Source organism: Corvus brachyrhynchos, unplaced genomic scaffold, assembly GCF_000691975.1.
Source record: "Corvus brachyrhynchos isolate BGI_N302 unplaced genomic scaffold, ASM69197v1 scaffold223, whole genome shotgun sequence".
NCBI classification, from domain to species: Eukaryota; Metazoa; Chordata; class Aves; order Passeriformes; family Corvidae; genus Corvus; species Corvus brachyrhynchos.
Window position 1 is genome coordinate 6,137,762 of NW_008237174.1, and position 13,505 is coordinate 6,151,266.

Below are 13,505 nucleotides of genomic sequence, written 5' to 3' on the forward strand. Positions count from 1 at the left end.
TCTTTCCCTTTTGGTGACTATCAGACTAAACATGAATTACATGTAACTGAACAGCTCTTACATATGTGCAGAACCCTTTGCTTGTGCAGATTTTCTAGAAGTTATATTCTTGTATAAATTAGCAGCTCTTTCATCCAGGATTTCACCTCTCAAACTTTCCTGCATCACTAGTCAGAGTTTGAGCACTGATTCCTCAAAAGCCCCAGCAGGATTATGTGAAACCAGGATGGATGTGTGTTGTGTAATAACCTGAGTGTTCACAGCTAACCTGCAGACCAAGCCACTAAGTTAGAATATTACCACCTGTCATGTGTTTTTATTTGTCAGTGATTAAGCAGGAGCTACCTAAGAACAAAATTCCAGTGTTGAAAAGGCAGTGAACTTTCTCACTGTGTCATAGTCTAATACTTGCAAAAACTGCTTAGGATCATGTCCTGCTTTCTCTTCCCTGCCCTAAAATGATGGGTTTGCTTATACTCATTTTATGGTCAGAAGCAGTCACATGCTTCCAAAATTAATAAGGTGACAACATATTGTACTTCTGTGAAATTTTAAAACCATGTATAGTACTTCAGTAAACCTTTTGAAGTTTCATTTTTGTTGTATAGTTCTTCTTTTTTAAAGGCAAAATATTAAACAGCAAACACTTCTCTTTTAGGCCTTGCAAATCTGATATAACCTTGGAAAATTCTCTAAAACTTCTAATTTTTAGATTAGTTCTGGAAATTGATTTTTAATAATATATTTTCATTTCAAATTTTTAAAACAGCATACATTAAATGTTTGAAATAGCAATTGTTACAGAGAAAAATGCATGAGCAAGCATTGTATCTTAATGCAAACAGTCTTATTCTTTTACATTGTCATTAAAAGTGGTTTTCTTAATGGAGGTTAAATGACCTTTTTTATTTAAAAAAAAAAAACTAGCAGAAAATGTACTGTCATGTTCAGCTGCATTGGTTTTGCTTGCTGTAAAACATAATTGCCTTACAGCCAGCACTGCAGCCTCAAGTTAGGGTAGAGTTTTGCTTCTACATTGTCATCAAAATGATTTTTTTTATTGAATGCTTAGTGATTCATTTAGCTGATTTTGATGTTCTCCTGGGAATGGCAGTGATAAATCTGTTGGGCGTGAGGGCATTTTAAACTGCATCTCCTTTGCTTACCTGGTATTTTCCTCTTCAACAGCATAGCAAATAAATAAACAAAATGATGAGTTAAAATACAACTTCTGTTCTTCAGTTACACAAGGAAAGAGGGGGAGCCTTTCTATTGCCACCAAGGAACTTTCTTTTTTGTTGTGGCTCAGCTCTCATTAGAACCATCACCCTACAAAGATACTGGAACTTACCCTTCTAATGAAACTACTAGAATATATTTTTCTGTCTTGTTCAGAAGGCACTGCACTTTCCCAGTGTCTAATTACAATGGTAATTACAATTAGTTACAAGCATAAATGCTCTGTAAATATCACGGTCTGAAATCCATTGCCAAATTCTTAAGACATTAGCATCGGAGCTCTCTCTCACTAAAGTTTGCTATCTCCTAATCATAAGAGTTTGAAGGAAAAAAAAAAGTGGAGTCTTACTTGGCCTGTAAGATAAGAAACTGCATTTGAAAAAGATACTTTTTAATCTTAAAAACATTACATTTTGAGTGAAAAAAAATGGTCTTAATTTTTAAGAAACTGTTTTTAATAGATGGCTTGTAATAGCCTCACTTCTGTGAAGGACTAACTGAAATAATTAGCAATTTACTCAGGGTAAGAGATGTACATCAGAGCAGATTCCTAGAGCTGGATACTTACTTTTCTGAGCTAGGAGGACAGTCCAAGACATTTCCCTTTAGTCTATCCTGTTGGAGTGTTCCTCAATGCAGCCTTTTATGAAATGGTGGGCAAAGCACAGTTTATGTCTGCAATTCAAAGCAAAGATTTCCAGGTTTGGGGGTTATTCTGCAAGAGTGAGCCAGAAGAGAGAACTTGACGTGAGACCTTGGCATGGTTATCATAGAAATAGTGGAAAAGGTTCCTCTCTCCTTCTGAGGAAAGAATAAAGCTGTTGGGATAACTGCAAAATGAAATGGCAGGCTACTCTTCTGGAAGGGTTCAGTGCCTCTCTAACCAAGAGAAGTTATGAAACCTAGGGAGACTATTAATTGAGCAGTCTTCACTGTTTGTCAGAAGGGAATTTCTTTGGAGAACTGTTTGCCTAAAGGTATTAAATGAGTTGCTTTAATTTTTGGGTTTGGTTAAATTGTGTTTCTACTGTGTAGGTAGAGAGAAATTCTCCAGCTTTATAAGGAGGAAAAAGATGTTCACGTCCTGAACTGGGCCAGGCAAGATTCTAGCACAACATACAACTTTTTGAGAAATGGGTAAACTCTTGCTGTGTGAACTCTGGATTCAGCTTTAAAACGTCTTGTTCTGTGCTGCTATCAACAACAGCATAATTTTTCTGGCCTGCAGTAGCTGATTGGCTGGCTCATGATTATTTTCATTAAGTACCCTTCAGTGACAGCCTAAGAACATAAGTCTCTTCAAGCGATTACTGAATTTGCCCTTTAGCCTATTTAAGTTTGTTGTTTATTTGTCATTGCTTTTTGCCTTTGATCTGAAAATGAAAATATATACACTTCCATTTTATTTATTTTTTATATTTTAAGTCTCCTTCCCCTCCTGCTGCTTGTTGTAGTAAGTCCCTACTGTGAAGAGCTCCTATGGTTTATTTGTGTATGTGTCTCAGGATGCTCTGCAGAACAGACTTTGATGTAGTGCCTGTAGTGATGCAGTGTTAACAGTGAGGTTACAGCAGCTTGTTAGGGAGAAAGACGATCATGAAATATTTTTGCTTGGAGTTTTAAAAAATTTTAGGGACATCCTACAAATGAAGGATGTTGGATTGATCTGTTCTCAAAAAGACTGCAGATCTAGGATTAATGAAGCAAGGTTTCCATTACTACTGAAGGATCTTATATGATTTAAACACTACTTTTTTCAACTCAAATTTCTTTTCTTTAGGGTTTCCAGAGAGTTAATGGAGAAAGTCAGAGTGTAAGACATCAGCACAGAATAATACATCTTATGAGTGAAAATTTACTTAATTTAGAATTGTCAAAAGCTGTGCATCTTATATATACATCTTTATTAGTTGCTTGATTTAATAAGTTGTATCAATACATTTGAAAGGTTAACTGAGTGAAGTGCATTTGTAGTTTATTATGTCCAAAACACTGATTTTGAATTGCTAGTGGCTCACTGACTTGCAGAAATCCATCTTCAGCCATTTTGGCAACCGTCCCTGATTTCCATAAAGATTTCAATTATTTTGTTGATTTATCTTTTTTAACCTTTTAGACAGATGGCATAATTTCTTAACAGTAGAATACATCAAAAGTTGCATCATCATTGTGGCCATTGGATATGGTAAATAATGCTTTTAAAAATGAAAACAAGTGAATATTCTGGCATCATTAGGGACTCTGGAAAAAAAAACAACAACTCTTCATAGTGCTGTTGCTAAGAATTTGGGGATATTTCTAAGCTGTTTTCTGGTATTTACCCAATATTACTTAACTCATTGTCACGTTTATTGATACTAGTGGGCCCATTGCATACTGGTTCTGAGAGTGAAATCATAGGACTGATGGGGAATAAACCCCTAGGTTTAAACCAGCAAAGTTCTGTCACATACAGAGCTTCCCTTCTCTTAGGTGGGTGTCCCAGTGTGTCCAAGGCTTGGAAAGCATTTCAATGTCCTTAATGATTGGACCTTAAGTCCCATGCACAGAGTGGTGACATTGCCTGTGTTCATAGGGCTTGTTGGGAGGCTGGTGATTCACAGTCAGGGCTCATAGAGATTGCTAGTGAAGGTGCACATGGAGGTGCTCTGAAGTTGTTGAAGAGGATCTTTTAAATTGTGTAATCACAAAACATTTTCAAATAAATAGATGCCATGCACATGTCATTGTGCTGCAATCTGCTGGAGTGGAACAGTTCCACCTCGTCTATCCGTGTCTGGTTTCATTTGTATATGGGGTTCAGACCTCTAGCCTCATTTCAGCATAAGACAACCTACTGGGATATGGCTTGTAATATTATGTTTGAAAATACCTCCCTGCCAACAATGATAGTTTACGACTAACTTCTTCTTTTCTCTTTTCAGATCTTTTTGGATCCCTGTCTAGCTGATCCATGTTTCCAAATTCTCTCTTGTAACATTCTCAAGCAACCAAAATGAAGTTGAAGCATAACATCAACCCTGTTCTTCTACAGTTTATAAACTTTATCGTCCTGGTGTATTCCCTTATAACATACATTCCGTGGTACATACTTTCAGGATCAAAGCAGGCTATAGCAAAAGCCAAGCAGGTTAAAGCCAGACCTGTGAATAACAAGCCTGGGGGTGCATACAGATCTGTTAACAGTCTGCATTGCTTAGCTTCAGTTTTATATCCTGGATGTGATACACTCGACAAAGTTTTTAAATATGCTAAAACTAAATATAAGGACAAAAAACTCTTGGGAACACGGGAAATCCTAAAAGAGGAAGATGAAATCCAGCCATCAGGAAAAGTTTTTAAAAAGGTAAGTCTTTTGGCAGTCTGCCTACAAGAATTTTTTTTCAAAGTATGTTTACTTTCTTAGGCAGCACTTCTAGTCCAGTAAAGCAAAGCTGGGGAAAAAATTAATTTCTCTACTTAGATTCAGTAGCTGTGAAAAGAGTTAAATGATCTAATTCCCAGTCTTTAAATACTCTGTATTTAAACCAAATCTAAACCTTTTTGCATTCTTGAATAGATATCCTATTTATGGTGTCAGTCAAAGAAAAAACACAAGTTTGTTTCAGGTATTTGTTTTTAATATTCAGCTGGTGATGTAAGTGGCTTTAAAGGTTTCTTTTTAAAGTGAATTAATAAAGTCTCCCTTTGTGTTATTCTGAACTATAATCAGATAAATATACAAAAATTACTAGATGCCAGTACTCAGATGTGCCTGTCCAGCAGACTTAGTTGTGATTTAAGGATTTGCTGTTCTGTCCTGAGAATTCAGGGCTTAAATGAATTTTTTGTTTGGAAAAGGATTGCACAGATTCCATTGGAGGAGTCTTTTTTTCTTTGAGTCTCCTTTAAGGTGAACTACTCTGCTAATCTCTAATCCTGCTGTGTGTGGGAGATGTGATTCTAGTATCTGACAACAGCTCGGTTGTCTGAAGAGACTGGCTTTTTATAGTGTGTGATGTTCAAGCTGGTATTGTCATTTGCTGCTTTGTATTTGTTCAGACACATTGAAAAATGCACTTTTGCCTGAAGAAGCAAGGCAGAATAGTGTAACAGAATATGCGCATTTGTGCATATCTCTGTGTTAAAGGTCTGCGTTTTTGTATTAGAAGTTGTTAAATCCACAATAGATAATTTTTAGTTAAGATTAGTTTCCTTGCAGATGAAAAAAATTTCTCTTCATTCTGCTAGTTTTAATTCTGATAGAGGAGCATGTTTAAAATAGAATTTGATTAATATCACAATATATGGCAAAGTTTAGTTCTCTTAAAATCTTTATACAAGCTTTACTTGTTAGTGAAACTTCCTCTTAGCTGTGGAATTAGTTTTTCAGTACGAAGGAAATGCTGGGATGAATGGGTTACATGTAACCTTTCTCGATGCACATTTTGCTGCCTCATTACACTATAAAGAAAAAGAAAGTTCATGTTGTACAAAGAAAGGCTTTTGAGCACAAATCAGAATTTTGGCTGCCTGTGGTATGTGCCCTGTTTTTTAATCATAATTGCTAGTGTAAGACTTAAGAACTTAGGAGTTTTAGCCTTTTCCATTATGCAAGCAAAGCAGTTGTGAATATTGGAAATCTGAAGAATGTTTGTGTTGATCCACTTAAATTATTTGTTTCTGAGTATTTAGACTTAGAAATTTCCCAAGTTAGGTAATTTTGTCTAAGCTTGACACAAGGGTTCATTATGGCCGGTTGCTATACTTGCCCTCGTGTTACTTTGTTCCAAGTTGTGGCATTATCACACAAGTCCAGTTTTAATTTTTTTTTTCCATTAGGGAATACAGTGTTTCTTAACACCTCATAGCATGTTTTAGTAAGTGAGGAAAATAAGAACAGTTCGCAAGATACCTTGTTGATTCAAAATGTCAAGGTTCTCTTCCTTTGATTTCTGTCTTTCATTCCAGACACCTTTTTATTGCCTGGTTCTCTTTAGCAAAGCCAGCTTGCTGAGGTTTGGTGCAGTTCTTCAAAAAGGTGCACAACAAGTTTAATTTTTAGGTATAATGCATGTAATTTCTATACCTTACAGGAGCTGCAATATATTTATATATTATATGTATCTCTCAAAGTAAAATATTCAGCTTTTGATTATTGGGAAAACTAAGTGTGCTCGCACTTGTAGCTAAAATTATTTAAAGCTTATCAACATCTTTAAGATCAGGTACTGCATTAATTTATTCTGAGAACAATGATATTCCAGATAATCTGTAATTTCTTGAATTTTTATGATAGTGTATTGTTCCAAAATTTTTAGTTTTTTCTGTGCAATGCCAAAGTAGCAGAAATTCATGGATGTGAATAAAATACAAATACTTGCTTATGCACTGGTTGCATTTCATAGTAATTCATATATGGTTAGTTCTTCTATTTCCTTCTCTAGTGTACTTCTCCAGTTTCCTTCTCCAATATCATGCACACCTATTACTAATTTCATAAAACATGTATTTAAGTCAGGATAAAATAATGTTGAAAGTACCTTGGAGATTGAGATGTAATTAATTGGAAAAATGACTTAATTTAAGCACAGCTGAAATTTTATGATGCCCAAATGATGAGCTTCATTCTGCTGGCTGATTATTTTATGTCATCTTAGTTATAGGTTATATCATCAGGTGCTTGCTTTGATCCACATTGGTATGTGGATTTTGCTTTGCATGTGTGTTCTTTTGTTGGTTTATTTTTTGAGGGAGATGTTTGTTTGTTTTGGGGGTTGTTTGTCTTGCTCTGCTTTAAAAAGGGTTGGTAACCAAGAACTGAATTAATGGGAACATAATAAATAAGACACAGTGGGGAGAAGAAAACACGGCTTTGTTGGGGAAGGTGATGCATCTAAAGCCTGAGAGACTTGGGTGCAACAGCAAGCATGTGGGCAAACACTTGGGAGTTCAGAACTTTACTCATTATTGCTGATACTGGAACTTAAAGTGAAGGAACAGGAAGGTTCTTGCCATGCCAAGTCGTTGAGCAGTAAGAGAGTCAAATATGATGTTGAAAACCATAGATTTCTATGTAAATTACATGTTAGGGTAGGGTTTTTTTAGATATATTCAGCTGCAATCCATGTTTTCATGTGAAAAAAGGCCAGATGTGGGAATTTCAAATAACCTCTTTTGTATTATTTTTAATATACTTTTACAAGAAAATATATTTAATTCATGATCACTGGTTTCCAAATCATAGTCAAGGTTCTCTAAACCTTATAAGGTACTTTTAGGAAGACCTTCAAAGGTAACTGAGGTCAGGTAGTTTAATGACTCTACATGAGCCTGCAGCTTTATGGAGAACATTTTTGCACTAAAAATTTTAGTATCTCCATAAAATCCGGGTAAAAGAAACGTTAACTGTGTGTTTAGTCTCTATGCTTTTCTGGATTTCCGAATATTGGTACAGTCTAGATACTTACTAGTGTTTTGTGCTGCGTGACCCGTGTGACTCAGCCTGCAGTTTAAATGTGGAGCACGAGAGGGCAGCGTGTTCCTGTGGAATGCTGTTTCCAGGTGAAACCCCAGAGCCGCAGTCCCTGCTGGGTGCTGTTTGTGGGGCTCTTTAATCAATGCTCAAACTCGACTTCTTGGGCCCTTTTGCCAACTCTGGACAGTTACTTTCTTTCCGTGTGTAATTCATTATTAAGCAGAAGTAACCTCTGAAAGTTCTGAAGTTAAATGTGTGTGAATGTTTAAAGGATTATGGCACCTAATGCCAGTCTTATCAGCTGTTTGCAGCAGAAGCAGAATCACAGAATTGTCAGGGTTGGAAGGGACTTCTGGAGATAATCCAGTCTAACCCCCTGCCCAGGTACAGTCACCAGGCAGGTGACACAGGAATGTGTCCAGGTGGGTTTGGAATGCCTCCAGAGGAGGAGAACAGGGCAGCTGTTCCAGTGCTTTGCCATCCTCAGTGCAAAGAAGTTCTTCCTCATGTTGAAGTGGAACTTCTTAGGTTTTAGTTTATGGCCATTGCCATAAACTGGGAACCCTTGAAAAGAGTCTGGCACCATCCTCTTGGCGCTCCTTTGAGGTATTTGTATGCATTAATGAGATCTCCTCCGTCTTCTCCAGACTGAACAGCCCCAGCTCCTACAATCTCCCCTTGCAAGAGAGATGCTCCAGACCCCTCATCATCTTTGTGGCATCCACTGGACTCTGTCCTGTAGCTCCTTGTCTTTCTTGCACTGTACATTGGAAAATGTTAGCAAAAACTACTGAGGGAAAGGCCAAGAAGGGAGATGGATTTGGAAACATAAACCATAACCTGCTCTGTGTCCTGCAAAGGAGTCTTGTAGAGAAATGCAGGACAAAGGGACATAGAGGCAGTATAGTAATAGGTATATATGAATATCTCTTATTCACTAATGTGTACATAATATAAATAATATGTTGTAGGGAGGGAATAGAGAAGAAACACTGGGCATGGGGAGAAAACACTGGAATTTAAGTATCTGGAAGGCAGGAGGAAAGTAAAACGCAAAATTACTGCATTGAAAAAGGTCTTACTTGTTCTCATGTCAGTGTTCTTCACAAATGTATTTTTATATAATAGCTGTAGCTAACAGTGCTATACATCCTTAAAAAGGATTTTTCCTTCTTAAGAAAAGAAAGCACCAGTGAGGTCTTTCACTACATATCAAACTTGCTTAAGCAATGAGGATTAATTATTTAGAGAATAAAAAAAGGGGAAAAAAGCAGAATCACAAGTGTTATTTGGAGAGATTAGGTTTTGGCCATTTAATGATTTATTTTCCCCAATTCCATGAGTTACAGAGTGAGTGGTGGAAATTACTAAAAGATGTTATGGATTGGCAAACCTATGATAAACAGTAAGAAGAATCTGCTTGTATTTCTTGGCCTAATTATTTGTGAGCAGTTTTCCTGAGGCCACGCTGTAGGCAGAGTATAATGGAGAAAAGGGTGTTGCTCAATTCACTGCTATAAATCGTTTTCAGCTGATGAGCTTGTCAAGAACTTCCATGTCTGCCAAAAATACTGCCTTTGGGGAAAAAAGTGTCCCAAATAGGAATTTAAATTCCAAATTACCGAAATTTGGATATACAGGAAGAGGTGCAATATTTTCTTTGGAAGCAGTAAGAGTTTTCCACACCAGAAATATCTTGATGTGTTGAAACAATCAGGGACTCCCAGGTACTCCCTCTTCTTCAGGGGGCTGTGGCAGTGAGCAGCAGCCATGGGTGAGCCCCTACCCCACATGCTGCCATTTCAACCTGATGTTTCTGCTCCAGAAAGGTTTTGGGGTTTGAAACAGCCTGTTTGCCACTGAAACAGAGCTTGTGTAAATAAGCCAGGAAAACCCGAGCAGATATTTGAGTGAGAAATATGTATTTTCTGTTGGAATTGCTATATATTGCTGTTGTTGGCAAATGCTGGATTTTTGGGCTTGTTAAATGATATTTTCCCATGAAAACATTTGTGAAATTTCCAAGCAGCTGCACATGTACCTGTTTGTCCTGCTAAACTAGTAAGTTAATGAGCAATATGCAGTGAAGCTGTAATAGGTACAACTCATTACCTAATTGTAACTTGAGCAGTTTGGAAGAGTGTCTTGACAAAGGAAGTCTACTAGATTTTATTTTTCTTTTAGAGTTTGAGAGAGATTTTAAAATACATTTCATTAAGGAAGTGTGTGGAAATACAGACTCATTAGAAATGTAGTTACATGTCAAAAAGTTGTTAGATTTGACAACCCAAAGTTTGAAATTTAGTTCAAGTTGATGAATGAAATGTGGAAAAAAGAATGCAGGAGGATGCAAAAGTTTGCTTTTCTACCTTTTTTTAGTGTTTGCTTGCATTTATTATTAATGCTGTGTAAAGAACATGTCTGAAATACTTGATTAAAATATTATGTTTTTCAAAATTGTCAGTGTGCTTATAGAAATAGATGGGTAGGATATAATACTTTAGAGTATAGATTTTCAGTATAAAACATCTTCATACTGTATCTACATATGAAGACTTCTAGGTTGGTCTCAAAGAAACATCCTGTCACTCAGTAAGGAAATAGTTCTGCAAGGTGCAAGTTCACACATATAAATCTAGGTAGTGACCTGTAAATTCATTTCCAGTTTTGTTGTGCACCAGCTTTCCCATATGGAAAAGTGAGATTGCATAATATTTTCTACATGACTTCTCAGAACTGAGGTTTGCCAGTAATTTCCTATCCTGTCTTCTGTCCGGCTTTTGTTTAACAGTAAAAAAAGGGCAAAATTATTACTACTTATCCCCTTGACATTTGTTTCAGAACAAAGGGAAAGGGATTTCACAATTTCTGACTGAGGGCCCATGGATATACTGCTTTATGGATTCCAGTTTCCCTTTTTTTAACTTTTTTTTAAATGAACATCCGAGTGTCATATTTGTGTAGGAGAATTGTAGCCCAAATATCCAAGAAAGCAAACAGAGAATGTACTGTGCTAACTAGTGCTTTTCATCCTTTACATAAACACAACCTCTTTAAAAAGTAGAGGTATATAGGCCAGATAGCCTCACACAGCTTTTCAGAGGGCTTCTGAAGCTACAAAGCATGGTGGGAATCATGTGCTTCCCTCATGTGAAAATGGAATAACATGCATGGAGATATTGCAGTATTTGTGTTGGGACTTCCACAGGCCCTGTAGCTTTTGGCAAGAAAAAGCATCATCTTTATCTTGAGTAAACTGCTGTTAAAATTCAAGCACGTTACTCAAACATCTGTGGATTCTTCATGTGGGTGAAGATTTAGTAGGACATGTATTAAGGATTTTCATTTTCTAAATTGATTTTATTATTCTTATTAGGTCATCCTTGGCAAGTACACCTGGCTTTCTTATGAAGATGTGTACATTAAAGCTGTTAATTTTGGAAACGGCTTAGCAGTCTTGGGTCAGCAGCCAAAGACTAACATTGCCATCTTCTGTGAGACCAGAGCCGAGTGGATGATTGCAGCCCAGGCCTGCTTTATGTGCAACTACCAGCGTGAGTACCTGTCTTCCCTGAAGTTTTTATGTCTTTTGATCTTACAGTTTGAAAATAAAACTCTCTCTTACTTCATTTCATGTACTCAGAAAACTTTATCTAGATTTTATATAGAAAATTGAAATCTTCAATTTAAAAAATACTGCATAAGGTAAAAATTGTGCACTTTGTAGCCTTTTGCTTTAGTGAATAGAGAAACCTCTATTGTTGGCAGATGGAGAATGGTTTTGGTAAGTATAGTTTGCTCAATGAATTCATGAGAGTTTTATTTTCTTTTCATCTCAAATCAGTACAGATTCCCAAGTTTCTAAAAACAAACAAAAATCACACATGAATTCATTGACTCAGTTTCAGGAGTCGACACGAAACCTTCATCTGTGCCTGCAAGTTTTGTTTCATCTGGATATTTTGTCAGTTCTTCAATTTTGATTTTGGTTAGGCCTATTTTTCTTGCTCAGGAATGTACTAAGTGCTGATCTCAATAGGCTATAGCTGTTTAAATGTCTGTTTCATCATCACTCCTTAATATGTCCTTCACCTAGCTAAGCCCAGCCTGGCTGGGTTCTGTGATGCTCTCACGGGGACACATCTCTTTGTCCCTCAGGGCATGCCAGAAAGTGCCATTTTTCACAGGCTTTGGCCTCTTCACTCCTGTGCCACATTTACTCTCTTTCAATACAAGATGGGCCATAAAAGCCAAATGTGCAGAAATTCCTGATTTCCTACCTGCATGCACTAAAGATGTCTATCAATTAGACTTTTTTCAGATTTTGGAAGCAAATCTAATAAGATTTGTATTTAAATTATCCCTCTTTGCTCTGACCATGAGTCTGTTTCAGTTTGAGAAGCAATATGTTGATGACTGTTTAACAGTTTTCATTTACAGAAGTCTTTACTCACATCTCTGGTTATTTTGCACGTATGTTTTGCTCTATTGGTCCCTCAGTGTTAAGGATGAAGTCAGTGTTAAGGACAAGGTCTACTGCCCTGGCCCTTAACATTTCAAAGTCAGCCTGCTTGCCTTGTGTGACAGCTGGCTCTGTGGACATGGAGAGGGTGGATATTGTGTACTGGGGCTGTAGCATTGCCTTTGGCATGGTCTCCTGTAGTATCTGTACAGCCAAACTGTTCAGGTAAAGATGGGTAAGATGGACCATTGGCTGCAAGGGTTGTAATCTGTAGGACAGAGTTATTTGCCGGCTTTCAGTGGTTGGTATTGACTCCAATACTTCTTTATTCACTCCAATATTTCTTTATTGAAGGCCTGAATGATGGGACAGAGTGCAAACACAGGAGGTCCCAGCTGGTGGCATACTGAGGGCAGGAGCCAGTACACTCAAGGGCAGGGCTGATGGGCAGAGGAGCCTGTCAGCTGGAAGAGTGGGTTGTCTGGAACCTGGAATTCAGTAAAGGCACTTGAAAATTTCCTCTGTGTATGCTGGAATGCACCTCATGCACCAGTATAGGCTGGGGGACAGCTGGAGAAAGCAGCTTTGCAGGGAAGGACCTGAGGGTTCTGGTGGGCCGTGAGTTACCCAGCACTTTGCAGCACTTTCTTGTGGTGGAGGCCAGCAGTGTCCTGGATGGTGGTAGCATGAGCGTAGTAGGTAGGTCCAGGGAAATGATCCTTCTCCTTCTTTTGGACACTGGTAGAACCACATCTGGACTACCCTGTCTGCAGAGAGGGGCTTCCTATTAGGAAAAAAGATGCTGACATCCTGGAGCAAGTCCAGTGGAGGGCTGCCAAGATGCTGGAGGGGTTGGAGAATATGATATCTGAGGAGAGGCTGACAGAGTGGGGCCTGTTCAGTGTTAAGATGAGTGAGTTCAGATCTTGTTGCTGTCTAAAACTACCCAGTGGGAGCATGCAGAGGAGATGGAGCCAGGCTCTGCTCACGAAGGTGTGCTTTGATATGACTGGAGGCCACAGTCACAAGTTCAATGGCAGAAAAATTTGATTACGTATTAGGGCAAATGTCTTCATTGCGAGGGTGGTTCTGTATCAGAACAGGAACAAAGAATGGTTGTGAAATCTTGTCATAGGTTAGCAAGCATAGTCCCGGAAGGGACGTCCTTGCTAAGGGGTGCTTACAGTTTCCTCTGGGAACTGATAGAACCTATCAGCTGGCCAGTTTGGATATGGACAATTCTCTAAGCCACTTAAAGTTGTGATCACCTCTGTGATCCACATTTAAGAATAGGCAAACTCCCCCTCCAAGCTCTCTCTCGTTTCCGGCGCTGGGACAGGTGGCTGC

The 13,505-nt window shown here is 37.9% G+C and overlaps 1 protein-coding gene across 2 annotated transcripts in view; it reads left to right on the forward strand.

The window, feature by feature from the left end:
* The window catches only part of ACSL3 (acyl-CoA synthetase long-chain family member 3), a 37,361-nt gene that overhangs the window by 407 nt on the left and 23,449 nt on the right, over positions 1–13,505 (forward strand). For both annotated transcript variants that reach the window (XM_008629564.2, XM_017728860.1), the window contains exons 2-3: positions 4,164–4,585; positions 11,073–11,250. In XM_008629564.2, coding sequence (XP_008627786.1) covers positions 4,235–4,585; positions 11,073–11,250 — 529 coding nt within the window. In that variant the 5' untranslated portion in view covers positions 4,164–4,234. The remainder of the gene's footprint in view (positions 1–4,163; positions 4,586–11,072; positions 11,251–13,505) is intronic.